Source organism: Eschrichtius robustus, chromosome 3, assembly GCF_028021215.1.
Source record: "Eschrichtius robustus isolate mEscRob2 chromosome 3, mEscRob2.pri, whole genome shotgun sequence".
In the NCBI taxonomy this organism is placed as follows: Eukaryota; Metazoa; Chordata; class Mammalia; order Artiodactyla; family Eschrichtiidae; genus Eschrichtius; species Eschrichtius robustus.
Genome location: NC_090826.1, coordinates 117,541,342 through 117,567,474, shown reverse-complemented (window position 1 = coordinate 117,567,474; position 26,133 = coordinate 117,541,342). Strand labels below are relative to the sequence as shown.

At 42.3% G+C, this 26,133-nt stretch overlaps 1 protein-coding gene across 1 annotated transcript; it reads left to right on the top strand.

Annotated features, from left to right (window-relative positions):
• On the top strand, positions 1 to 25,714 carry SLAMF1 (signaling lymphocytic activation molecule family member 1). Its single transcript, XM_068538313.1, has 7 exons — positions 1 to 54; positions 894 to 1,235; positions 3,194 to 3,478; positions 14,224 to 14,322; positions 19,031 to 19,104; positions 23,679 to 23,771; positions 25,200 to 25,714. Exons 1-7 carry the CDS (start codon positions 3 to 5, stop codon positions 25,248 to 25,250), a joined length of 996 nt encoding a protein of 331 aa, XP_068394414.1. The 5' UTR covers positions 1 to 2; the 3' UTR covers positions 25,251 to 25,714.
• Positions 25,715 to 26,133: the final 419 nt, after the last annotated feature.

Genomic DNA, 26,133 nt, shown 5'->3' with positions numbered 1-26,133 from the left:
CCATGAAGGAAGAGGCTAGCCTTATCTGGGAGCAGAGACCATCCATCCAAGTAGGTAGGTTGACTTGGTGGTGGAAACAAATGGAAGTTCTCTTTTGTTTCTTCTCCTTTTTCAGTGAAATGAGAAGCAGGGTCATCAACTGAGGTTGTGGGTTTGCGGAGAGGGGAGGTGTTAAATCATCAGCAGTAGGATCCTTTACAGTGGTGGTTTGAAAGGTTTGGGTTTTTTTGGTTGTTGTTGGCTCAGCTTATTTGAAAAAGAGAAATAAAAAAATTTCTCACCCTTGACATTGTTAAATATCTTAGCTTTTTGGGGAGTTAGGATTCCACAGTTTGAATATGAGGCTCATCTCCTCCTGGACTCCACATCCCTCAGACTTTTCTCTTTCACCCTCATCTGAAATGATGTTTCTGTAACCTTGGTCTCTTGGGCTCACAAGCTCAGAATTAGTTTCAGTTACTGTCCATTCTTCATGCTATATATCCAATGGTGGTGGGAAGTCTGGCTGAGGAATTAATCCAGTTACTAGTTATATGACTTTAGGCAAGTCATTTAACTTCTCTATGCTTTAGGTGCCTTAACTATAAATCTGAGTTGATAGAATTTCCTCCTAGATCAAAGAAACCCAGTGTCCTAATTAGTCTATACAGCTCTATCATAAGTGATTTTAAGATTTCCACTGGAATTTTTGAACACTGAGAATATAGTGGCAAATACTGAGAATATAGTGGGATCCTCATGACAGTTCTTATAAACTACTAAGGACCTGGCAACCCCAGGGATTGGCCAAGAGGAAGAGGGAGATCGTCCAGTCTATTATTCCTGATCCACAGACAGGATGTGAGTCTCAAAGGCTTCCATAATAAGGGACTTCGTTCTCCTTCCTCCCACAGGTGAGGGCTCAACGAATTGCCCAGTGATGATCCTTGGGCGGCTGGGAAGCAGTGTGCTGCTGCCCCTGACATCTGAGGGGATAAGTAAGAGCATGAATAAGAGTATCCACATCCTTGTCACAATGGCAGAATCACCCGTAGACACCATCAAGAAGAAAATAGTGTCTCTGGATCTGCGGAAAGGTGACTCTCCACGCCATCTGGAGAATGGCTATGAGTTTCATCCAGAAAACCTGAGCCTGAGGATCCTGAAAAGCAGGAAGGAGGATGAGGGCTGGTACTTTATGAGCCTGGAGGAAAACGTTTCAGTCCAGCAATTTTGCCTGCAGCTGAAGCTCTATGGTAATGATGGTGGCTTCCCCAGTCCCCAGTGGAGGGACGAGATAGTTCCTTGCCTAAGAATTTAGGCCTCTCTCAGAAGCAAAGGGTATTCAGAGTTGGAAGCAACTTGAAAGACATCTCAGTCCAGGGGTAAACCGTCCTTCAGGAAGAAGTTTTAGAAGTTCACAAATCTTTTTTTCGTCCAAATTGCACGTTAGTGATAGCTGATTAGCACAAGTTACCTTTAACCCCATTTTCTTGGGGCTCCAGGACCTCTTGCCTACAGCCCCGCTGCCTGTAGGCAAGAGGACCTGGAGCCCCAAGTGTCTCAATTTACAAATAAGATTTTATTTGAAAAAAGGTGTCTTTTTTTAATTAAAAAAATTTTTGAATACCACTGATCAAGCTCAACCTCACTTTCATAGATGAGGACACTGAAATCTAGAGATAAGTGGTTTGCACGTTCCTACTCACATCTGCGTAGGTGGGTTCACTGCACTAGGAGTCCTGGGAGAAGGAGGGTTGAAATTCAGCCCACACACCACTCACCAAGCCCCGCCTCCTGGCAGAGGATTGCATCTACCTGGTGGAAGAGGCATATTTTTCTCACTTAAACAAATGCTCTGATTATAAAATTGCTTAGTTGCAGAACTTAAACTAGAACGTAGGTCCATCTAAATCTAAGGCCAGTGCATTTTTGAGCCTCTTTACCTGCCAGCCCCTCTTGAACACACCCAGAGTTTGTCTCTTAAGTCCCAAGGCTCCCTTGAATTCCCAGGGATCCTGGCAACCATGTGGGCTACCCTGCTTCTTCACAGTGAGTTTCTTATCTCTGAGGATGGGACAGGGAGCCCCAAACACCCAACATTTCTTTAAAATCCTCAGGTACCTACAGGAGAGACAGAAATACCCTCCCTGCCCTTCCCCTGGCCTTAGCATTCCCTTCCTTCCAAACAGTGTATGCAGAATTCCCACAGCCTTCCACCAGGTATCAGGGTGTCCTGATCATTCCAATAGTGTTCCCGGGGCAAGGCTGCCATGAGCACAAAGATTACACATGCATTTTCTAGAACAGTTCACTGCCTTTGTCACATCCTGTCTTTTATGATCAAATTCTTACCTTAGAAAATATGGTTTCTGCAACCATGGTGTTCTTCTCAAGTCAAAGAAAGAGTCTGAATCTTGGAGTCAGAAAAACATAGTTTCAGATCTCAGTTTGGCTGTTAAAAGCTGAGTGACATTATGTAAGACACTCCACCTCTCTGGGTCTCAGTTTCCTCATCTATAAAATGGGAATAATTATAACTAGGTTCATAATTGTTGAGAAAGTTGTTGAAAAGATTAAAGAATATTATGAATGTAAAATTCTAGCATTATGCCTGTCCTATAGTATGTACTAAATAAATAAGACTTTCCCTTTTACCTTGTCTATTTCACAGCATTAGAGTGAGATAAGTTGGTGAGGCCTGTGGCTATCCCAATTTCAGACACCCTAAAGCACTTGCTATAACACACACACACACACACACACACACACACACATACACAGAGTATAGATGAAATCTCACCAGTAAAAAGTCATTCTTTTAGATCTGGAAGGTAATACTTTAGCCAAGGAGAGTTAAAGCCCATGGGGGAGTTAGTTGACAGCAAACACCACAGGTAGAATACAGGAGAGCAACCTAGATGAGGAACAACAGAAAGGCAAGGGGAGCCCTAACAGTACTGGTAGGGGGGAACTAAAAGGCAATTTTTTCTTCTCTATTTTATCCCAAGGTGATCCTGGAAAGGAGTATGGGGGAGGGGTATATGAGAGAGGGATGGTACAAAGCAGTAGGTCCCCACAGAAATAAATCACACTGCAGATCCACAGGGAGGGAAAGATGCCATTAGGTTGCATTTTCTTCTAACAAGAAGGTTAAGTCAGCATTCCAGAGGATTCATTTCAGTGATGGCTCCCTTCCTCCTCCTCCTGACAGAACAGGTCTCCACTCCGGAAATTAAGGTGTTGAACTCCAGCCAGGAGAATGGGACCTGTAGCCTGATGCTGGCCTGCATGGTGGAGAAAGGGGACCATGTAGCTTACAACTGGAGTGAGGAGGCGGGTGCCCCCCTGCTGAACCCCACCAAGAACTCCCACCTCCTGTATCTCACCCTTGGCCCTCAGGATGCCAACAACATCTACATCTGCACCGTGAGCAACCCCATCAGCAATGGCTCTCAGACCTTCATCCCGTGGTCCAGATGCAGCCTCGGTTCCTCAGGTGAGTGCCCTTGTGGCGGCTAGTGCGCCACATTAATGATATGGGCTCAGTCCCCACCTGGACCAATTGCTCTTCTTCCATAGTCATGGTCTTCACCTTGGGAACAGCACTTTATATTTTCTCTATAGTTTGTAAAAGCCTCCCATGTGCATTCAGTGAGTGGTTACAGTTCATAATGACCGGGGTGGCATTATGCTCAGTTCACAGTTGAGGAAGCCAATGAGAAGCGATGGAGCCAGACCCAGAGCCCAGGTCTCAAGTTGTGATCCTTCCTCTCCCCTCCTGCCGTGACACCAACCTGAAAGGCTGGCCGGGTGAGGGAGTGCAGGTGGCAGGTCCTGACTCCCAAGTCCATGCTCTACTAATGGTGGGATGGTTCTACACCATCAATAAGAATTTATCAATCACCTATGCTGTAGGAAATTGGGAATAGATATGATAAATGACCTCTCCTCTCCATCAACATGTTATAAAGATAAGACATGACACATGTGCTCAATAATGAAAAGCAGGATGTAATAAAGGGCCACATTTCATGAAATGTACTGTGAATCCCAAAGCAGGTCAGAGGGCCAGGGTAGTCAGTTCTCTGACTAAGACCTAGACTGTGAAGTTTGGGAAAATGATAAATCATAGGGCACTTTATTATTGGCAAAGCGCTTTCAACTGTATGATCTCTTTTGATCCTCACAATGGTCTTATCAGATAAGTGTTGTCATCATCTTCATTTCACAAATTAGGAAGTTTAAGCTCATAGCATGTAAGTACCCTCCTCAAGTTTCTTCAGCTAATAAATGGTAGAGTCAGCACCTAGACCTAGATCTTCTGACTGATCTTTCTCTGGAAAGATACAGCATCATTATTCTGTTATCAAAAGGAACGAAGGGCTGATTAAGTAAGCTCATCTAACCACTTGAGATTGGAAACAGGATAGACCACTGAGCCTTTTCATTAATCCATCTTGTGTCCATGCCTCAGGTAGGTTCAGGGACAGAAGAACCAGGGTGCTGGCCTTGCAAGGTATTACCTGTGCCCTGACATTCTTCCCTCTGCATCCACTGGGGGGAAACAAGAGTCATTCCAAGGAGACTCCTGCCCACAGTAGACTTGGTGTATATTTGGAGGGTTTCTCCAGATGACCAAGGATCCAGGGACAGGGGAATGCAGCCAGGGCATGCCCTTCAGCAGAGCATGTCCAGTCAGCGACTCCCCTGAGGTATTCCAGAGGGACTGCTGGGAAAATCCACCTGGTCTCTGCATCTGAGAGTTCGTTGGTGAGCCTAACCAACTGCCTGTTTCCTCCCCCAGCCATTCATGGCAGAGTCGGCCAGCTGTCCACCCACTCAGTGTGCCTGGCTGCTTGCCCACCTTGCACACAAGCCACATTCACAGTTTCCTCCCCCAGTTCAGACCTCTCTCTCTGCCCACAGCTATTCAGAACATGCTGGTGGGATCAAGAAAGCAGTCTTGCATGAGTGCGGAGTTTACAGAATGTGACTCCAGTTGTCCTAGATCCAATATTACCCTTTTTACTCACAAGGATAAGCCACTTAACCTGTCTAAGACTTAGATTCTTTATCTAAAATAATAACAGCTGAAAGGTCTTAATTGTTTACTATGTGTCAATATGTGGCATCTCATTTAATCCTCCCAGCAACCAAATAGTATTAGTATCCCCACCTTACAGATGAGGAAACAAAGATATGGAAAGGTCACACACAGAGCAAGGGGCAGAGCTGAGTTGCCTGATTCTGAAATCCTCATAGGTACTAGTGGAACAGATAATACACTTTTTAAATGCCTTATAAATCATAATAAAAATGTGTGTTTTTCCCTCAGGGCTGAGGAGGGAGTAGCCCTTACCCCTGCACAGCCTTCTCTGGTCGTAGCAACCCTCTTAGAGTAAAGACAGGGCACCAAATGTTTTAACCTGACCCACCTCAGAAAAGAGGAATAATTCTCTTCATGCTCCTCAATATAGTTTAATGAGAATTTAATCAATATTTTCCAAAGTCTTGGCCATAAAGCTTCGCCTAGGGGCACTTAGCTCAGGACATTCTTAAGAAACATATAGGGACTCCCTGGTGGCGCAGTGGTTAAGAATCTGCCTGCTAACGCAGGTGACATGGGTTCGAGCCCTGGTCCGGGAAGATCCCACATGCAGCGGAGCAACTAAGCCCGCGCGCCACAACTACTGAGTCTGTGCTCTAGAGCCCGTGAGACACAACTACTGAGCCTGCAAGCCACAACTACTGAAGCCCGTGCGCCTAGAGCCCGTGCTCCGCAACAAGAGAAGCCACCGCAATGAGAAGCCCGCGCACCGCAACGAAGAGTAGCCCCGGCTCCCACAACTAGAGAAAGCCTGCGCACAGCAATGAAGACCCGACGCAGCCAAAAATAAATAAATAAATAAATAAATTTTTTTAAAAAAGAAAGAAACATGTAAAAGTACTTCCCTGGTGGTCCAGCGGTTAAGACTCTGTGCTTCCACTGCAGGAGGCGCAAGTTCGGTCCCTGATCAGGGAACTAAGATCCCACATGCCGTGCAGTGCAGCCAAAAACTAAAAAAAAAAAAATTTAAAAAGTACTCTTTAAAAAAAAGCATGTAAAGATGCTCTTACCCATCTAAGCCACTTTGAGGACCAAGTATGCCCTAGTGTGACCAGATTTACTGGGTATGGAGCAGGCTTTTGTGAGATGGGGAAGGACAAGAAGAAGAGGAAACATGGCACCATGGGAAAGCGCTGTCAGGACCTCAGCTCAGGCATTAAGACAAATACCCAGCAGCCACTGCACTTTCTTGGGCCTCTGTTTCATTATATGTGAAATGAAAATGGTGAACTAGTGACATTCTTTCCAGAGTAAATATTCTATGATTCAGTTTGTATGTACCTGAATAAGAAATGCTAATAAAGCGTTACCAAGGTATATTAGTTTGCTAGGGGTGTTGTAAAAAGATGCCATAAACTGAGTGGCTTATATAACCAAAATTTATTGTCTCACGGTTCTGGAAGCTAGAAGTCCAAAATTAAGGTGTCAGCAGGGTTGGTTCCTTCTGAGGGCTGTGAGGGAAGGATCTGTTCCAGGCCTCTCTCCTTGGCTTGTAGATAACTGTCTTCTCCTTTTGTCTCTTCACGTTGTCTTCCCTCTATGTGTATATCTGTCCAAATTTCCCCTTATTATAATGACACCAGTCACGTCGGATTAGGACCCACCTGTACTTAGTTTGCTAGGGTTGCCATAACAAAACACCACAGATGAAGTGGCTTAAATAACAGAAATTTATTTTTGCAAGTTCTGGAGGCTAGAAGTCCAAGATCAAAGTTCTGGCAGGGTTGATTTTTTCCTGAGAGCTCTATCCTTGGCTTGTAGATGGCCACCTTCTTGCTGTGTCTTCACACAGTCTTTCCCCTGGGCATGCTTATCCCTAGTGTCTCTTTGCATGTCCAGATTTCTTCTTCTTATAAGGACACCAGTAAGACTAGATTTGGGTTCACCCTAATGACCTCAGTTTAACTTGATTACCTCTGTAAAGACCCAGTCTCCAAATAAGGTCACATTCTAAGGACTTCAACATATGAATTTTGGGGGAAACACATTCAACCCGTAACACAAGTAAAGATCCCCTCCCCTGCCTCCAGGGATGGGGAACCACAGCATGTCAGAAACAAATCACACAGCTAGTTTGTGGCATGCCGTTCGCAGTATACCAGGTTGCCTAAATATGGAAAGCAGAGTTTTGTTAGTTCATTGATTTGTGTTTGCAAATGAATGTCACTAACTTTTAAATTACTGTGCTTAGTTTGACAAAACATTTACTGAGGTTCTACTATGTTCCAACATTGTGTTAGGTGCTGAGAACACAAAGACAAAAACAGACACAGTCCTTGCCCTTAAAGAAGGAATAGTTCTGTAAATAACTAATTATCCCAGGTCTGGTAGTGCAACAGGTGCGAAACAGAAGTATGTGCAAATTAACCAAGAGGAGGGAATGATTGACACTGTCTCCGGGAATCAGAAAGAGCATCACAGAGGATGTGACATAAGGTTTTGAAGAACAAGTAGAAATTACCCAAGCAGATAAAAGAAAGACATTCCAGGCAAAGGAAAAGGCAGATATAACTGGGTCTTGTTCTGTATTATCTTATAGTATCCTGATGGGAACTAATAGATAGTTTTAGGTAGAGGAGTAACACGATCAGCTTTGCATTTCAGAGAGAAAATTCAGTGGTGTGGAGAATAGATTGGGGTGGGGAAGAGGCAGAAGAAAGAGAAACTAGTTATGAGGAGGGCCCATTATTTCAGTCACCCATCAAGAGATGATGAGGCCTGAACCAGAGCAGTGGCTGTTTGTTTAACAAAGACTCCATTCAAGGGAAACCCCAGCCTTGGGCTGAAGTGGTGGGGTGTGAGGGATTATTAGAGGTCACTTCATCATCTATAATGAGGACAGTGATTTTAAGATATTTTTCACTTTCATTAATGAAAAACTCAAAGTGGTTAATGATGTGATGAGAGCAAATGACACATGATGTCAGCACTACTTCTCATCAGGACTCAAACTAAACCACAAAAGAACATATTTGTTCCTCAAAATCTTTTCTTTCTTTTTAAAGGTAAATTGATTTTTATTTTATTTATTTATTCATTTTTTTTTGGCTGCACTGAGTGGCTTGTGGGATCCTAGTTCTCCAACCAGGGATGGAACTAGGGCCCCCTGCAGTGGAAGCATGGAATCTTAACAACTGGACTGCCAGGGAATTCCCTGTTCCTCAAAATCTTTTCTTTCTAACAACTGTCCAGGCTCTCCATCATACATAAATCTTTATTCTAACTGCTATCTCAGTGTTTTACAGCAAGAAACACCTTCATGTCTATTGTTATGATGCCTCTTTACTGCAAAGTCCATTTCCAAGGGTGCTACCAAGCATTCTCTTAGGTCATGCAGTGCATGTCGATGTGGGTCAACACTGGACAGTGTGTGACATGCTGCCGTCCTTCATGACCATGTTCTGAAATAGTTCTTTCTGTGCAAGAATGAGTAATACTAAACCTTAAATAGCTTAACTCAAAGGGAATACCTCTGGAAGCTCATCTTGAAAAGAGGACCCCTTTCTGCAGATTAGCAAAAAGTTGGCTCAGCAAGTCTAGGTTAGCTCAGTGGAAGGAAAAGCTGACACCTGCCAGTGTGTTCTGGGGGCTCCCCATTTCTAACAAGGCCATTTCATCAAAAGGGAGCTCTCATTGTTACACAGTCACCTAGCTGTTCCATGCACAGAGCAGGTCCCTCTCCCTGGTACTCCCAATCCAGGACGCATGGCAACAATCTTGGAAGGATGGAACCTGGACACTTCTCACGGACCAGAGCCTTGTCATGTGACCACACCTGCTACACAGGTTGTTGAGAAATGTAATCCTTAGCTGGGCAGCCATGTGACTGGACAAGACTTACATTGTCATGGGAGAATGAAAATGCCCCTGGAGGCACACCTAGTAGCCCCTGCAACACAATAGCAGTTGTAAGGGATTTTTCTGGAAGCTGTGAACTCTGTAATAATTTTTACCTGGATGGTCCCAGATCTTAAATTAGTGTATGGTATGGTTTAGGACCACCCTTCCCCCACTAACAATTCTGAGAGGAAACTGCCACCAACAAAAAGATGTCTCTTGAAGATGGTTGACTTCTTCAAGTTGATGTGCTCCAGGCAGGCGGCCTTTCTGACAGAACCACATGAAAGGCAGGAAAGAGATCCGGCACTCTCAGACGGTTACATTAGCATCTCAGTATCTCCTGGGATTAGCTACATTTGTTTCTCAGATTCTTTTTATTTTCTTCTTTACCTGCCTTAAAGAATAAAGGTTTGGGGACTTGAGAGAGAGGAGCTTTTGTGTTTCCGTGGCAGCAGACTTTCAGAGATAAAAAAGGCCCTTCAGCATTTTCCTTGGAGGCATGTCTACGTGCCAAGTTATCAGGTTTAAACCACAGCCAATCTAATAGAAGACCAGGGGTGGAGACTTGTGCAAAGAACTCTTCATAAAATGTACTGGAGTTCTCAACCAGCCTGCTCAGCTACTTCTAAGAGGCTCCAGGGAGGAAAAAGTCCCAAACCTCCTGTTTAAGAATGTTAAGATAACATTTTTTTGTGGACGAAGAATGGGACCTGTGGACCCCAGAACAATATTTTCGAGCTGATTTTCGAGCATTGCCATCCTGAGGGGCCTCACTACATGACTGAGCAAAAAGAAGGAGAGCTGGAGATTCTGCCACAGGAAATGGTGGTTTGAAAATAGGAACACAGATGGTGCTGAGAGCACAGATGCACACCTTCTTCCTGGTTCCATTTTGTTATAATAAAGCACATGCCAAGTAGGTCATTGCTTGTTCCCTTCTACCCCTGCCTTGGGCCATTCAGAAGATGACTCTGCATTCCTTCCCAGACTTTCTCATACTTAGTGCTCTGATAATTCTTAACAAAAGGTACATGACAGAATTCTCCGAGCTTCATTCTATTGCCTCTAAATTAACTTAGCCCATCACGTGTATATTGAGTGCCCTCCTGCCCTACACAGAGTCATGTGGAAAGGGGAATGCATATGAAGCATAAGGTACAGCATCTACCTTCAAGGAGTTTACAATCTAGATAGGACTCTGAAGCTACTAGGTAGAAAAATATGATCATATTAAGGAAACTACTACTAGAATTCCTCTTTGGAAGGGAACAGAGTTTGTTTAGGATAGTAGCTTCATAAATGCTAGACTGCAGAAGGTGAGACCCCGCCCCCAAAGAATCCAACTGTAGGTTAGATAGTTCTGTATTATAATGGGGGAAGATGTTGCTTGTGCAGATATAGGAAGAGAAAGAGAGGGTCTGAGCCTGTCAGATGGTGGGAAGCTGCCTAGTTCATGATGGAATCTGCTCCTTGTGACCCTTCAAATCTACACTAGAGGATTTGAACCCACACAATTCTTAGTGTAGGTTTTTTTGTTTTGTTTTGTTTTGTTTTTTGTAGAAACTGATGAAGGCACTGAACCTTGCACCCAGGACAGCCGAGACTAGAACAAGTAGAGCTGCAGGAGAGAAAACTTAGAGGACCATGAGGAAGTTATTCCCAGAAATTACAGAAATCATGGGCAGCCTGACCCCAACAAGCTGTAAAAGTAGCATTTTGTCCATATTTACCCAAATTCCTGACAGCCTAGAGTCTCTGACATTTAGTTTCCATATACATATCATAATTGAATAAGAGCACCAAAAAGATGAACAACAAGTGTAGAAATATTTGGACCTGGTAGACAGATAGAGAAATTAAGTCATAAGCAAATGCCGTGATGGTGCTGAAGCATCCCTGAACGTCAGTGAAGGGACCCCTCTGGACTTGAGATCAAACCTATCTCCTTGTCCTTATAATCAACCAGCAAGAATTTACCAAGGACCTCTATGTGTCAAGTAGTAAGAGAGCTGCAAAAGAAGTAAAGAGGTGGTCTCTGGCCTCCAAGACCCTAGCAGCTAGTTAGAGAATTGAGGCAAGTGGAGCTGACATTTATTCACCACGTGCTGGTTTGCAGGCATTGCTCTGAGCACTTTCCATACATTATTTCATTGGTTCATCAGAACAGCTCTGTGAACTGAATATTTTTATGTTCATTTTGCAGATGAGGAAACAGGGGCCCCAGAGAGTAGGAGCAGCCTATCTGAGGTCACAGAGCTGTCAAGTGGTAGACCCAGAATTTGAATCCATCTGTCTGGCTCCAAATGCCCTCACTGAAAATAGTCTCCACAGCAGAGATAATTCTAAGATGTAGGACATAAACCAGGGTGCTTCAGAGTCCAAGGGGGAGGGAAGAATGGGAGCTGGAATGGTCAGGAAAAGTCACACAGAGGAAGTAAGATTGACCTGGGGGGGGTGAGTCAGGACTCAGCGGGGGCGGGGGGTGCGGTGGACGGCTGAAGGTGCAGCGGGAGGGAGAATAGAGGACTGAGCACATGCACAGGTGTTGGATGGAAGATGGTGAAGGGACTAGTTGGCACCTCAGAGGGCTTTTGACTCACGAGGTCTCCCAGGCATCCCAGCCTTCTGCTGCTTTCCATGTGGAGGCCTCACCACCACAGGCTAAAAGACAAACTATAAATTCTGCAGGTCTTATGTCACCTGGCTCGACCATCACCTTCTTCTGTGACTCTAGGTACATTTGTCTGAATCTCAGTTTCCTCAACATAAAATTAGTGAGCTGGGTGAGATAAGCACTACAGTTCCTCTAAGGTTACAAAAGTCTATGGTCCTGTAACTTAAATCCTCCAGTAGATTCATATTACTTTGTATCCAAAGACTAGGAGAAAACTTGGACTTCTGAAATATCTTTCAGGACTGTGGCCAGGTTGCCTCTCAGATCTGGCTGGACTGGCCGAAGCTGGTCATGTATGTCATAGGACAAGTGGAACAGATAGCTTTCATCCTCCTGAGACCCTGAAAAGAAAGAGAGGGCTGGTGTCTTTGTGTCCTCTGGGCCAGTAATATGTCCCCATCATTTTTAGTTTATGTGAGTAGGTGGGCAGCTGAGCTGTCAGCAACAGGAAAAAGTCTCACTTGGCAGAAGTGTTACAGATGCACTTATGTCATCTGCTATTTCCTAATTTTATTTTATGTATGTATCTATGTATTTATTTATTTTGCTATTTTCTAGTTTTAGATGCACCACCTTGTTGGTTTTATTTTATTTTTATCTGTATGAAATTTGAGAGAACTAGTATTTTTTTTAATGACCTAAATAGTTGCAGTGTTTGTTCTTAAATTAACCATTGTTTTAGAAGGTCTCAAAATACATGAAGGAAGAAAAAAGAGGAAATAGTTTTGAAATATAAAATGCTACTCTAACTATTTGCTGGGTCAGTTCCATGGGCTGATGAAACCTGCTGGTACTTAGGCATCTGGCTCTGATTCTTTATCTTAGGATCTGAAAGCTTTCTCCATGGGTTTCTGGTGTTGGCAACATCAATCTGAATAATCAGTCTCTCACTGTTTCTTGGACAACACACACACACACACACACCTGTGAAGTGGACTCTCAGCAACCATAAGCCATTCAGAGTGGTTACTCAGGGTACAGCTGCTCACAGGGCAATTCCAGCCTCAGCAGTGATTTTGTGCTCTTATTTCATGCTTTATATAAATTCAGGAGTCTTACTACAACTCTCTGCTTGCCCCCTAGCTTTTTTGATCAGGGGTCAAATGACTGCTGAAGTTGGTATCTGGCAGGGTTAAAACATGTTTAATTCTGGGAAGAGACTCTATCATTAAGATCTTTACAAACCCAGTTCAGTGAGATTCCCTGGGATGACGATGTGTGAAACGCCTAGAAAGAAAAAGAGAATATTTTCAAACCCAGGAGGCAACTTCTGGTTATCTATCAGGCTGAAGGCCCACTTGGATCTTGATGGTGTGTGTTTCATCAATTTGTTGAGACTTTAGTCTGTATCTTTGGTTAACTCTGTAAACATCTGAATTGTGTCTGCAAGCACCCTACCCCTTTGTACCCTACCTGTTTCTTCCTTTCAGTTTCTTCCCAACAAATCCATCATAAGTTCAACAACAAGCAGGCTGATTCCACAACCATCCTTATAAGTTACCCTTACACATTAATGTTACCTCCTGGTATTATTCTATTTAGGACGTGCATGCTATTACTTAGAACCCTAGTGGTGCTTCAGGTTGTCCCCCACCGTTAATTACTCTGGTGTAACTTACCCCAAGCCCATAAGTCTCCCTGACTCTCCAAGAAGTCTGTCTTCAGTATTCAGCCATGTTTCTACTCCTAGACCAGCCTCTAGTTCTTGAGGATCTCTGTGCCAGCTTCCTTATCCATAAAATGGGAGTAATAAGGGTATCTACCTCATAGGATTTTTGTGAGGATTAAATATATTACTAAACAAGATACACCAAAAAAAAAAAAAATGCCTGGCCCATTGTAAATGCTCAATAGTTGTCTCTTATTATCTTATTGAGCTAAACGTCTTATTTACTGGGGTAAGAGGTCTCGTCCACTGTTTTCCAAAGTGCTGCTCCTGGTTCAGAAGGATTTGGTAAAGGGAGCAAAGAAGAAAAAACAATGAAAACTGACTCTGATTTTTAGCCTGCATGATGTACTCTAGTGCTAATATTAAACACAGGACAGATTCAGAGGAAAACTACATGACTTTCTTTCAGTTCAGGTCTAGTGGGTTCAATACAGTTATTTGCATGGAAGGACAATAATAGCACCATTATGTTTATTTTTAAAAAACATAAGTAGATCCTCCTTCCTCTCAGTGTCTCATGAGAATGGTGTGAGAGTATGGGGACAACACATGGAGCCATCATGCTCTTTCTACCAAAATGTATACAGGACACATTAGAAATTTAAAAACAGAGAAACTGAGCAGAGAAGTTGACTTAGAAAAAACAAAGATAAGTTTAATTTTAGTCATGTGGTAAACTGTCTAAAGTGAAGTGAAAAATAAAACATTTGAATAGAAGAATCTTTAAAGAAATTAGGAGTATGAAAGTCAAAAGTAGTGAGAGAAATCGGGATAAGAAAACAGATCTGGAGCTCTTCAGTGGTCTAAAGCTGATCTCTAAAACCATAAGAACGAATGTCTCCCTTGAGAAAGAATGTAGACAGAAAACATGAGGCTAGGTCTCCCCACTTCTGCATGGGATGTTTTTAAACTCACAGCACTTTTGAGACTGCCCTTTGACTTTTTTTTCAGAATCAAGACAATGGGGACTGTATGCTGGGCTCTTCTTAGGGGTCATCGTTGGTGTCATCATGATTCTGCAAGTGGTAATACTACTGTTGAGAAGAAGAGGTAGGTGACAATAGATTCTTATCAGACTCCCTGTGGTAAGCAGGGGACCTCTCCCCACAAACACTTGCCCTCACCACTGTGGCTTTCTGCAGGGAACGTCTTTGCAAAACCACTACATAAACCTATCCTGGGATCTTGTTCAATTCAGTTTCATTCAACATGTCTTGCTTGATCCCGCCACACTAGCCTGTGGGGATAAAAAGATAGATGAACCACAGGTATTTAACATGGGAGACATGACACAGATAATTTAAATTCAGTATGACTAACACTGCAGCAGAGGTGTGTACAGGAAGGAATCCAGATAAGAAGCTTAAAATATTCACTAGGAGCAGAATACAGAGGACCCTTGAATCTTGTTCAAGAAAAGTTATAACTACTGACTAATAAAAAGGATGCTTTTACACAAGGGTTGAAACCTTTCTATAATTTCTTTTTTCTTAATTAATTATTTTATTTATTTTTGGCTCCGTTGGGTCTTTGTTGCCGTGCACGGCTTTCTCTAGTTGCGGCGAGCGAGGGTTACTCTTCGTTGCGATGCGCGGGCTTCTCATTGCAGTGGCTTTTCTTGTTGCGGAGCACAGGCTCTAGGTGTGCGGGCTTCAGTAGTTGTGGCTCGCGGGCTCTAGCATGCAGGCTCAGTAGTTGTGGCGCGCAGGCTTAGTTGCTCCACGGCATGTGGGATCTTCCCAGACCAGGGATTGAACCCATGTCCCCTGCCTTGGCGGGCGGATTCTTAACCACTGTACCACCAGGGAAGTCCCTATATTTTCTTTTTATGCTTACAATATCCCTCTGAGAAAAGGAGGATATAGTTGTTTCTATGTGATGTAGCAATGGGGTAACTAAGGCACACAGAGGCTGACTCCTGCAAAGTCACCCAGCTGGTTGGCGAGGGAATCAGAACTGCAACTATGTGTCCCAACTACCAGGGTGTGTTCCTCTAGGAAGGCCCACAGGTTATCAGAAGACAGAGAGAACACACTTTATTACCATTTTAGCACAAATTCTGACTCACCTTGGACAAGTGTGCAATTCATGTGGTCACTTAAAGCCAAACTAAATAGTTATGGAAAGTTACCCAGGGTAGACTGACACCATTAGGGCACAATTACTCCTTTGCAGTTTCAATGCTTAGAGTTAGTATCTCCTGGCCTCTCCTCCTAGTTGTCCTATGATTCAATATCCAGGGCAGTGTGCTCCCCTCAGCCACACTACCCACCACCCACCCACATTAGCATCAGAAGGTCCTGCCCCACGATCAGGACAGATCCCTGGGCTGGTCTTCCCATGGGGAGAATAGAACTTGATCCTCACACCACAGATCTGATGGCCGATCTCATTCTCAAGTAGATCAGTGTTCTCCACATATAACCTTCTTGGAAAAGCCCTGTCTCAGCACTCTGATGTTGGTTTTGCTTATATAAAAAAAATCTAGGTCATAGCAAGCCACCTACTTTGTCTCATTTCCTCCATCTAAGAGGTAGCTGGAGAGGAGTGGGAGGAGTGTGTCAATGCAGACAGAAATCATGATGAGAGTCTATGGGGATGGGCCAGGGCAACCACGTTTGTCTTAGACAATAAGGAAGCAGTGAAGTACCAGTGATGAGAAAACTGAGATTAACATACCCGCATTAACCCAGCTAGTGAAGGTCCTGGGATCCTAACCCCCACTCTTCCCTCAACTACATTCTGCTCATCACATGGTTGTCTCTGAAGGGAATAGTGCTCCCCACCCCACTACAATTCTCTACTACTTTTCCCAACACATGTACCCATCCTTGTTTCTAATCACCGTGTATTCCTTGTAAGCCAGGAACATACAAAACCCTGTGGGATAAGTCTGTGGGAAAAACTTATACTTAACTGCTGTACCCCCATAAGACTTTGCTCAAGAGATTCTGTTGCCAACTTCTAATGGTGTCACCTCCAGAATGCAGCCTGACTCTGAAGGTTTTCAAATGGACTCTCTGGAAATTTCGTGTCCAGGAGATACACTAGATCAGAACATAGATTTTTAGCATTCAAATGCAGACTTTGCCACTGACAAGCTCTGTGATCAAACGAAATGCAAACAAATCTGCAAAATGGGAATAATATTATGTACTTCATGGTATTGTTTTGGGGATCCATAAGTCAATACACTGAAAGCACTGAACACGGTGGCTTCCATGGATAGATGATGGATGAGAGATGGACAAATAGATGGATAGATACATACACACACACACACACACAGAAAGATTAATCTCTTAATGTAGGCATCAATATTTAATCCCTATTGCCAGCAGAGGGCAGCACTGGAAGGATCTGGGAAGGGCACTTAGAGCAGATTTAAAGTACTTGAGGTTAGCGTAACATAAGACAAATTTATGCCTCTGATGAGAGCTGAAAAGGATACTAGACCGACTATGCTTTCATTTTACAGTTATGGTAAGAGAAGAGACCCATTGAGATGACATGTTGTCCAATGCCACACAGCTAATGAGGGCTAGAAGGTGGATGCCCCAATTCTAAGGTCAAGATCTTTTTCATTAGATCCTAAGGCCTCAGTGACTAGAGTTGAGCTGGCTCTTGAAAACCTGTTCCTGCATTGGGGGAAAAAATCATGAGACTGAATTATCTTGATCCAGCGGTCTTTTTGAGCAGCAACATCCAGCCTTGCTTTGTCCATCTCTCTGACCATTTAGGACTGTCCCCTCAATTGTAATTTTCAGCTTGAGCTGACCTGAAAGATGGAAAGTCCTTAAGGACCGAGGTCTGTTCTCTACACTATTTGTTCCCCTACAACACCTAGGACAGTGCTGAGTGGGGGCTTCTGACTGTGCAAACATTCATGGTTTTGAACCGAAGGATGTATTTCACAGAACTAACTTGTGCCCCCTCTGTTATTTCCTCTGATCACCCCAAACCCTATCCTCCCTCCCTATCACCCCCCAACACACACACGCATCCTCAGCCAGTTATCAACCCTGACCAAAAAAGTGAAGTTGGAACCACCAGGCAGATACTCCACACCCACACATGCACAGGAAAACCATACGTTGGCTTTTTTGAATTCTTTGAGCTTCCCAGCGGCTGCCCATCATTTCCTTCCTAAGTGTCACACCCTCATGCAGCACCTTCCACCACCTTCATCACGTACATACATACAAGGCCTTTCCCTTCCAAATAAAAATATACCTCTCCTAAGTGCTATTCCCTCAGAGACATGCTCCTAGTTTTTTAACAGAATAAATTAATTGGTGTTAAAATGTCTACCCTAAAGACTTCATGTGATTTCCTCTGAGTCAAGTCTCCATTGCTTTTGCCTGGACTTTGCAATAGTCCCAAAACAGGCCTCCCTGCTCCCATCTGTTTTTTACCCTCCATCCCTCTCACTGCTACATGATATATCCAAAGAATACCACAAAACATTAGAAAGAATGAGATAGGTCTACTGCACTAGCATGGAAAATGTCCTCTACACATTTTAAGTGAAAATGTCAAGTTACAGAGAAGTGTATGGAATGACTGTATTTGCAGAAGAAATATCTGTATAAGTATAGCAAGTGTCCAGAACTGCACCATCTAATATGGTAGTCATCAGCCACATGTGGCTGTTTAAATTTAAATTAATTAGAATTAGACACAATTTTACAAAATTTTATTGAAGTAGAGTTGATTTACCATGTTGTGTTAATTTCTGCTGTACAGCAGAGTGATTCAGTTATACATATATATACATTCTTCTTCATAGAATTAAAAACAATTTAAAATTCAGTTTCTTGGTTGCATTAGCCACAGTTCAAGTGCTCAGTAGTCACTTGTGGCTTGCAGCTACCATATTAGACTGCAAATATTGAACATTTCTATCATCAAAGATGATGTTCTATTGTACAGAGCTGATCTGGAAGGATATACATCAAACTGTTAAAAGCAATTACTTCTGAAAATGAAATTGTACTGGTTAATGGGGGAAGGAGGACATACTTTTTACTCTCTATTATTTAAATTTTTGTAACAAGAATGAATTATTCCTATAATTTAAAAAGAAAAAATTTAAAAACTGGTTAAAAATTTAACTGTTCTGCAACATATTAATTTCCAGAGAGCCTAGGCTCTGAGCACAAAAAGATGGTAAGCATTAGAATGATATTGCAGCTTTATTCCAAATAGTCCCAGGCAAATCATCTCTCTTACACCGGTTCCACCTACACATACACCAAGTCCCCCAGAAACAGGGAGGTGAGAAAGCTGTGAATGAAACAACATGCTATGAGCTGAAGAATTCAAAAGAGGTATAAGTAACTTGCCCTGCCCCTAAAGAACTTAGAATTCTATTAGGAGATCAGATATGCACATCAAACAATAGAGATTAAAATAATTGAATGGCATATCAATTACACCTAACAATTACATCTAACACTATGTGCCAGGCACTGTTCTAAACACTTCACAAGTAATATGTCATGTAATCATCACAACAGCCCTGTGAGGCAGGTATTTCAATCCCATTTTACAGATAGGGAAATAGGCCAAGAGAGATCAAGTAACTAACCTAATGTCATATGACAAATGTGCATGGGGTTTGGGACTCAGTGCTTTGTTCCTGTGGTACTTCTGGGGAAGGTGGGTGTGCAATGGGAGGTAAAGACCAGACAGGTCTGAGCAGAGAGTTCGTGCTGGGGACCAGAGGGAGATAACCACTATGGTTTCTTTTCCCCAGGTAAAACAGACAATTACCAGCCAACAATGGAAGCAAAAAGCCTTACTATCTATGCCCAAGTCCAGAAATCAGGTGTAAGTCCTATACTGTCTTTGTCTGGGGTGGACCTGTCATGTTTCCCATGGAATCCCTGACCATTCAGTTCACTTTCCATGTCTGACATTCATGGTTCTACATGGGTTCTGAAGCGGAGGAAATTAGGAAAGCAGAAGTCAAGAACAAGAGCTCTCTAAAAGCACATTAACTTCGGTGTTAGATGGGAGTATTTATTATTTGAAACAATGGGAAACACTGTGTAATTTTCTGGTCATCTGTTTCTTCTTAGGAACAACTGAGGAAGCTAGAAACATGTGATGTATGACTCCTTCCAGTTCTGGCATTCTAGGAGTCTACAGTTCTCTGTTATCAAACTCTTTCCTTCTCTATGGAAAAGGGTGCTGGCTTGAGGAGAGAGGGGAAGATTGAGAAAGTCTATTGTGTGACATGTTGGTCTGATCCACACTTAAGAGTTTGCAAACATCAAAGAGACAAGGAAGGAAGATCTTGAGGATTCTGCCTAGAGAGTGGTTGGTGAGATGGAAGATGGTATGTAGGCAGCAGATGAAAGCAAAACTGTGACGGAGTGATGGTTGGGCTGAAACAGAAGAGATGGATTTAAAAAAACTAGAGTCATGATGAAGTTGAGGAGCAGATAAGTTAGAAGTAAGAGGGAGGCTAAAGAATGATGGCTAGATATGAAGATATTATAGTTTTTCAGACATGAAGACAATTCTAGGTGATGTATAGGCCAGAATATGGCCATTCAGGGTGTAGGGGAAGGCAAATTCTTGAGTAAAAGATGTGAAGGTAAAGACAGCTTTGATTAGCACTTTGGAAAATTGCATCAGTTGACAGTAAATGCATTTCTGATAACCAGAGATAAACTCTTGGACAAAGCCTTTCTTTCTGCTGTCCCCTAGTGGCCTGGAGGGTTTATTACACAGGCCATGGCCACCGTTGAGAACCAAACTCCATTTAAATATATGAGTCCCAAGAGCAACCTCTTTTGCATATACACATTTAGGTAATCAGGTTCAACTTAACCATGGTGCCTTCCCTATCTATTCTATCCCATGTTGCTAGCATCCCTCTTTTTACTGTAAAGTATGGCATCCATACCAAAACGTGCACAATGTAAAAATGTCAGCTCAATGAATTACCCCATCTTGATACCTAGTATAGCAAGTCTCCCCACCTTGTTTTTCTTCAAGAGTTTTTGGCTATTTTTGTCCCTTTGTACTTTGATATGTATTTTCGAATCAGCTTCTCAAGTATCACAGAAAGGGGAAAAAATCCTATTAGGATTACATTGAATCTGCAGATCTATTTGAGAAGAAATTATATCTTTCAGTATTGAGTCTTCTAGGACCATAAAACTACCACCCAGATCAAGGAACAGAACATTGGCCCCACCCCCAGAAGACCTCCTTGTGTGCCTCCTAATCACTATCTTCTCTCTCCTCCCCAAAGATTCCCTATCCTGATTTCCTGAAAATATAGTTTACTCTTTTTTTTTCCTTTGGACTTTATAAAAATGGAATCTTATAGCATTTTTCCTCCTGTGTACGGTTTCTTTTGCTCAATATTACCTTTTATGAGATTCATGCATGTCTTTGAGCTTAGATATAATGCGTTCATATTCATTGCTTTATGGAATATCAATGTATACATATACAAGAGTTTATTTTTCCAGTTGACTACTGATGGACATTTGTGTTATTTCCAGTCTGAAGCTATTATGAAAATTGCAGCTATTTACATTCATATTCATATGTGTGCTTCTTGGTAGATATGTGCACATTTTTGTTGGGGATATATCTAAAGGTAGAATTGCTAAGTCATAGAGTATGCATATCCTCAAATTGATTAGATAAGGCCAAACTGTTTTTCAAAGTGGGTGTACCAATTTACTTTCTTGCAACTGCATACAGGAGTTTCAGTTGCTACACATTCTAATCAAAACTTGGTGTTATTGGTCTTTTAAATTTTAGTCATTCTTTTGGATGTGTCTTTTTATAGTTCCATTTTGCATTCCTCTAATTATTAAGAAAGTTGAACAATTTTTCATATGTTTATTGGCTGTATAAATATCCTCTTTCTTAAAGTGACTGTTAAACCTCTTGCCAATTTTCCCTTGTGTTTCAGTCTGTTTTGGGTGGGATTATTATGAGGCCTTTAAATATTTTTAGCAAATACCTTCACCCATCTTGTGGCTTGCCTCTGCAATTTCTCAAAGATACATTTTGATAAAGGAAAGTTCTCAATTTTAGTGTAGAACAATTTCATCATCTCTTCCTTTGTGTTATAAAAAGATAACACTTTTTGTATTCCTGTTAAGAAATCTTTCTCTACTCCCAGGTATGAAGATATCCTTCTATCATCTTCTAAAAACTGTATGGTTTATCTTTTCAACTTATATCTGCTATGCACCTGAAAATGATTTTTTGTGTGTGGTGTGAGATGGGTCAAGTTTTATTTTTTTCCATATGGATATCCTATTGACTATTTATATTTAAAAACTGTCCTTGTCCCACTGCAGTGCCACCTCGTTATAAATCCATCTGTGTGTGGATCTATTTTGAAGTTCTCTATTCTGCTCCATTGGTTTATTTCTTTACAATTGCACCAGAACCATACTGTCTTAACAAATCTGTGATTGCAGATTTATTACAAGTTTGATACCTGGTAAAACAAATCTTTTTACTTGTCCTTGTTCCTCAAGTTCTTGGCCGTTTTTGGTCCTTTGCATTTTCATCTATATATTTTAGATTCAGTTTGTAAAAATCCTCCTTAAAATCCTGCTGGAATTTTAATTAGAACTTCATTGATCAATTTCAGAAGACCATATATGTTTTCCTACTGAGTCTTTCAATTCACAAAATGATATATCCTTTCCTTTATTTAGATCTTCTTTAATTTTACCCAATCACTCCTTGAATTATCTTCTGCAACATTACTTCCAAAGTGCTGGCTAGCTCCTTTTTACTAAAAGGACCTTTTTACTAAAAGGGCCTTTTTACTAAAAGGACCTTTTACTAAAAGCATTACCTGGGACCTAATTAGAAATGCAAAAAGTCAGGCCCCACCCCAGATCTTCTGAAATAGAACCAGACTTCTAACAAGATTTCGGGTAATTCATATGCACATTAAAGTGTGAGAAGCCCTGCTCTACCCCAAGCACTTCCAGTAATGGGAAATTCACTGCCTCTCAAGGTAATTCATCCCACATTTGAGCACTTCTTACTATTAGAAAGATCTTCATTATATTGAACCAAAATATTACCCTAAAATTTCCAAACTTGGTCTAAAGCTGACAGACCATACAGAACAAATGTAATTCCTCTTCTACATGGCAACCCATCAGCTATATGAAGAGAAAGGTCATGACCCACCTTGAATCTTCTTTCCTCCAGTAAAGTTTTCCAATTCCTTATCTCTTCCATCAGATGACAAGATTCCAAGTTCTCTCCCATTATAACCCATGTACTTCAGTTTTAAGGCTTGTTCTATGTCCAGGAAAGGCAGAGAATAACATTATCCTACGCCAGTACCCCCAAGTATGTTGAAAAGATGACTTTCCAGGCATAAGATATGTCATCTCCATCTTAGAGGGACAGGGTCTCAATTTATGCCTACAGTGACTTCGTCCTGGTATTGTGGGTTTTAATTCATTCTAAGTAACATTAACAAACATCAACTGAAGGTTCTTATGTGCCTAGCACTCTTTCGTGGGGAATGCAAAAAAAAATAGGCTATTTCTCAAAGAATTGATTGTCTGTTTGGAGAAGCGATGTGTAAATATATCAGAGTGTCTTAAATACAGTGTACAGTTAAGTGCCATAATGTGTGAATTAGACTTTAGGTACCTGAGGAATTTAGGTAAAGGAGAGGTCATTATAAGTTGGGGTAACCAAAGAGGAACAGTATAATGGAAAATACATGTGCTTTAAGTTAAAAGATATTTTAAGTTAAAATCCTGGCTTTGATACTTCTTGCATGTGCACATTAAGAAAGTACTAAATCTTTCTGGGCTTTAGCCTCTTCATCTGTAAAATGTGAGTAACAGTATTTAACATATAGAGTGGTTGTGAGACAAATGGGAAGATATATGTGAAGAACTTGGTAAACTTTAACACACTTGCACATGTGTGATTATTATTAAGTTCAATATTTGGACAGGAAAGAGAATTGATGAGAAACCATATTAGAGTGAGGAATAGCAGGACTTCTGCATGTTGTGGGTGATATGCATGAGACTTAAATACTATAAAAATCCCATTCCCTTCAGCTGTCCATGTAAGAACCACACCAATTTCAGTTCACTGTGAGGAAGATGTTTAAAACATCTGGGAAGTGGTAATGATGAATCAGGCTGCCTCACAAGGCTGTGAGCTCCAAGATGTCACTCGGGGAGTCTGAGCAAAGCCCAGAGAATTGAGTTCCAGGGAATTTGGGGGAGAATTTTCACCTGGGAAGGAGGCTGGACCAAATGACTCCAAGGAGCTTTCTAACTCATAACTTCTTGATGCTACGCTTCTCCATGGGGAAAGTTGAATGGGAAATAACTTGCTGCTCAGCTAATCACCTGCTTTCTTTGCTTCCCTTGTAGTCTGTTCAGAAGAAACCTGACTCTCTGCCAGCTCAGGACCCCTGCACCACCATTTACGTTGCTGCCACAGAGCCTGTTCCAGAGCCCGTCCAGGTGAGGCATCGCTCTGTGCTTCCTCTCTGTAGAGAGGGAATAGGTGGAGGAGGGGAAAGGGCGGAACCTGTGTAGAGCTGAAATGGAGGACATAGGCCCTTGCAAGCAGGTAGCAGGGAGCATCTGCAGCCTCAATTTCAGGGCTTCCAGGAAACCCCTCATGGCTGCTTACATGGGGTCTCTGCTCACTCTCTGCTCACCAGGGTTTCTCTGAGAGCTGTCACATCACAATCAACTGGCATATTTGTTAAAAATAAAGATTCCCGGGACCTTCTACCTAGGATTCTGTTCAATCAGAATGTCTATGGTGGGTAACCAGGTATCTACATGTTAAAAAACAACATCCTCCTGGTGACCCTGATGCACATTTAAGTTCAGGAATCACACCTTGAGTCCAGGAGTTCTCAAGTCCAGCTGCATAACAGAATTGCCAGGGGAGCTTTGTAAAAATGCTCATGCTTAGTCTCCATTCAGCCCTGTTTAATCAGAACATTTAGGAGTAGAACTCTGCATAGGTGTAAAGCCTAGAAGAGAGTATGACACGTGGCCCACCTGTTCTACCCCATTGCAAGATCAGCATGGATTAAGTTTACTTGACAGGAATCTATCCTTTTCCTAAATGAACAGAAGTAAATTCTGGGTTAAAATCTTGGCTCTAGTTGGGCCCTATCAAATAAAGCATTTTAGGAGACAATGGAGGATCAAAAGGCCACAGAAATGCCTACATTTACCCATTTTCCTCAAAGCTCCTACTGTACACATACCCAGCAATGCTTGGGAGGATGTCTTGTCTTCATCTTGAGGTGCATTCACAGACCACTCTCCTATCCAAAGGGAAGTAAAAACATAAATCTGACTTTAGAAGCTTTAATAAATCATGTAGATTTTTAATGATGTTTTCTTGGGGAAGAAACACAGCGCTCTGTATATTTCACATTTTACAGCAAAACCACCTAAATTCCCTCATTCCTGTCTCTTTCTGTCTCAGACTCTTGAATCTCCTCTCCCTGGGAGAGATCTTTGCCCACAATCTTCATCTCTTCCCCATCCCTCTCTTGCCGGAACCACTTCTTCCTTCTCCCTTTGGGTCTCACTAATCCCCCCCTTTTTAAAGCTCAGTAATTTAGAACTCTTTTGGCTTCTCTAAACTGAGTGCGGGTCCTCAGATGACTGGGACAGGTCTCCTAGTCTCCCTGATGACATGCGTATGCTTGAAGGGAGCTGTAACCCATCTTGTGGGTGAGCAGGCAGTCTGGGAATCTGAGTGCTACCTCTAGCAATACCCCGCTGTGGCAGACCCTGAGCAAGTTGCAATGGTACATGATTCTTGAGACACTTTCCTTTTTCTAAGCATCACTGTTTCTATTTGTAGCCTGTGAACCTAGTGCTGGTCCCTCCACCCACAGACTTGTTCTGTTTTGCCCCCAGGAATCAAGCTCCATCACAGTCTATGCCAGCGTGACACTTCCAGAGAGCTGACACCACAGATCCAGTGAAAGGACTTTCTGAAGGAATACAGAGGAGCCAAAATAAACACTGAACTTGGTCCCAAGTCCCAAGTTTCTTGTGACATCTACACATCTGTACTCTTCTCGGATCGACTCCCTGGTGATGTTTCTCCCACATCTACCCGCGAGATAGATAAGGAAGTGAGGCTTCCCAAGCACTTAGCCTGCTCTGTGGGAGGCACAGGCTCAGAGCAAAGAGCTACTTGGAATAGCTTTCCATCTCTGTGGTGTAGCAGACGAAATGGATAATGCGGGTCCAGTGAGGTGTCTCACTCTTTGCTGCAATTGGGTAATAAAAGCCAAAGGCAGAAAGCCAGGACAGGACATCTAGTACCTATCTCAGACAGCTGACCACCAGCCACAAAGTCTGGAACAGCTTACACTTGGGTTGCCTGTACTTGGACTGGGAGCTGCTCTCGATCACCATGCAGACTTGATCAAGGCTCTGGGCCTCAGTTTCTCTCTCTGGATAGACAATGAGATTATTGTCTCAATGAGATTAATAAACACTCTGAGATTATTCCATAAAAGAAGCTAATAAAGTATTTTATTTGTAAAACATGGAAGCTAACAGTCAATAAACTGAAAATATGACTTTGAGGTCTCTGAGCTTTGAATCATGGAATGAAAAAAAATCTAAGATTCTTAAAAGTACAGTTCTGTGCAAATGATGTTCAGATTTAAAGAAAAGTGGTAAGAGTATGGTGATGCTGTTACAAAGGAACTTGGGATAATCAGAACTTGTCCCAGAGTGATTTTTCACTTCCCAAAATGATTTTTAAATCCTAGTTCTCTGCTTACTCCATTGAACAACAAACCTGGAGCCTCAACGAAGACTCTTCAAACTGATTCTG

Coding starts and splice junctions, on each gene's coding strand:
- SLAMF1 (XM_068538313.1), top strand. CDS start 3: ATGAAGGAAGAGGCTAGCCTTATCTGGGAGCAGAGACCATCCATCCAA. Junction 55..893: donor GAGACCATCCATCCAAGTAG/GTAGGTTGACTT, acceptor TTCCTCCCACAG/GTGAGGGCTCAACGAATTGC. Junction 14,323..19,030: donor ACTACTGTTGAGAAGAAGAG/GTAGGTGACAAT, acceptor TCTTTTCCCCAG/GTAAAACAGACAATTACCAG.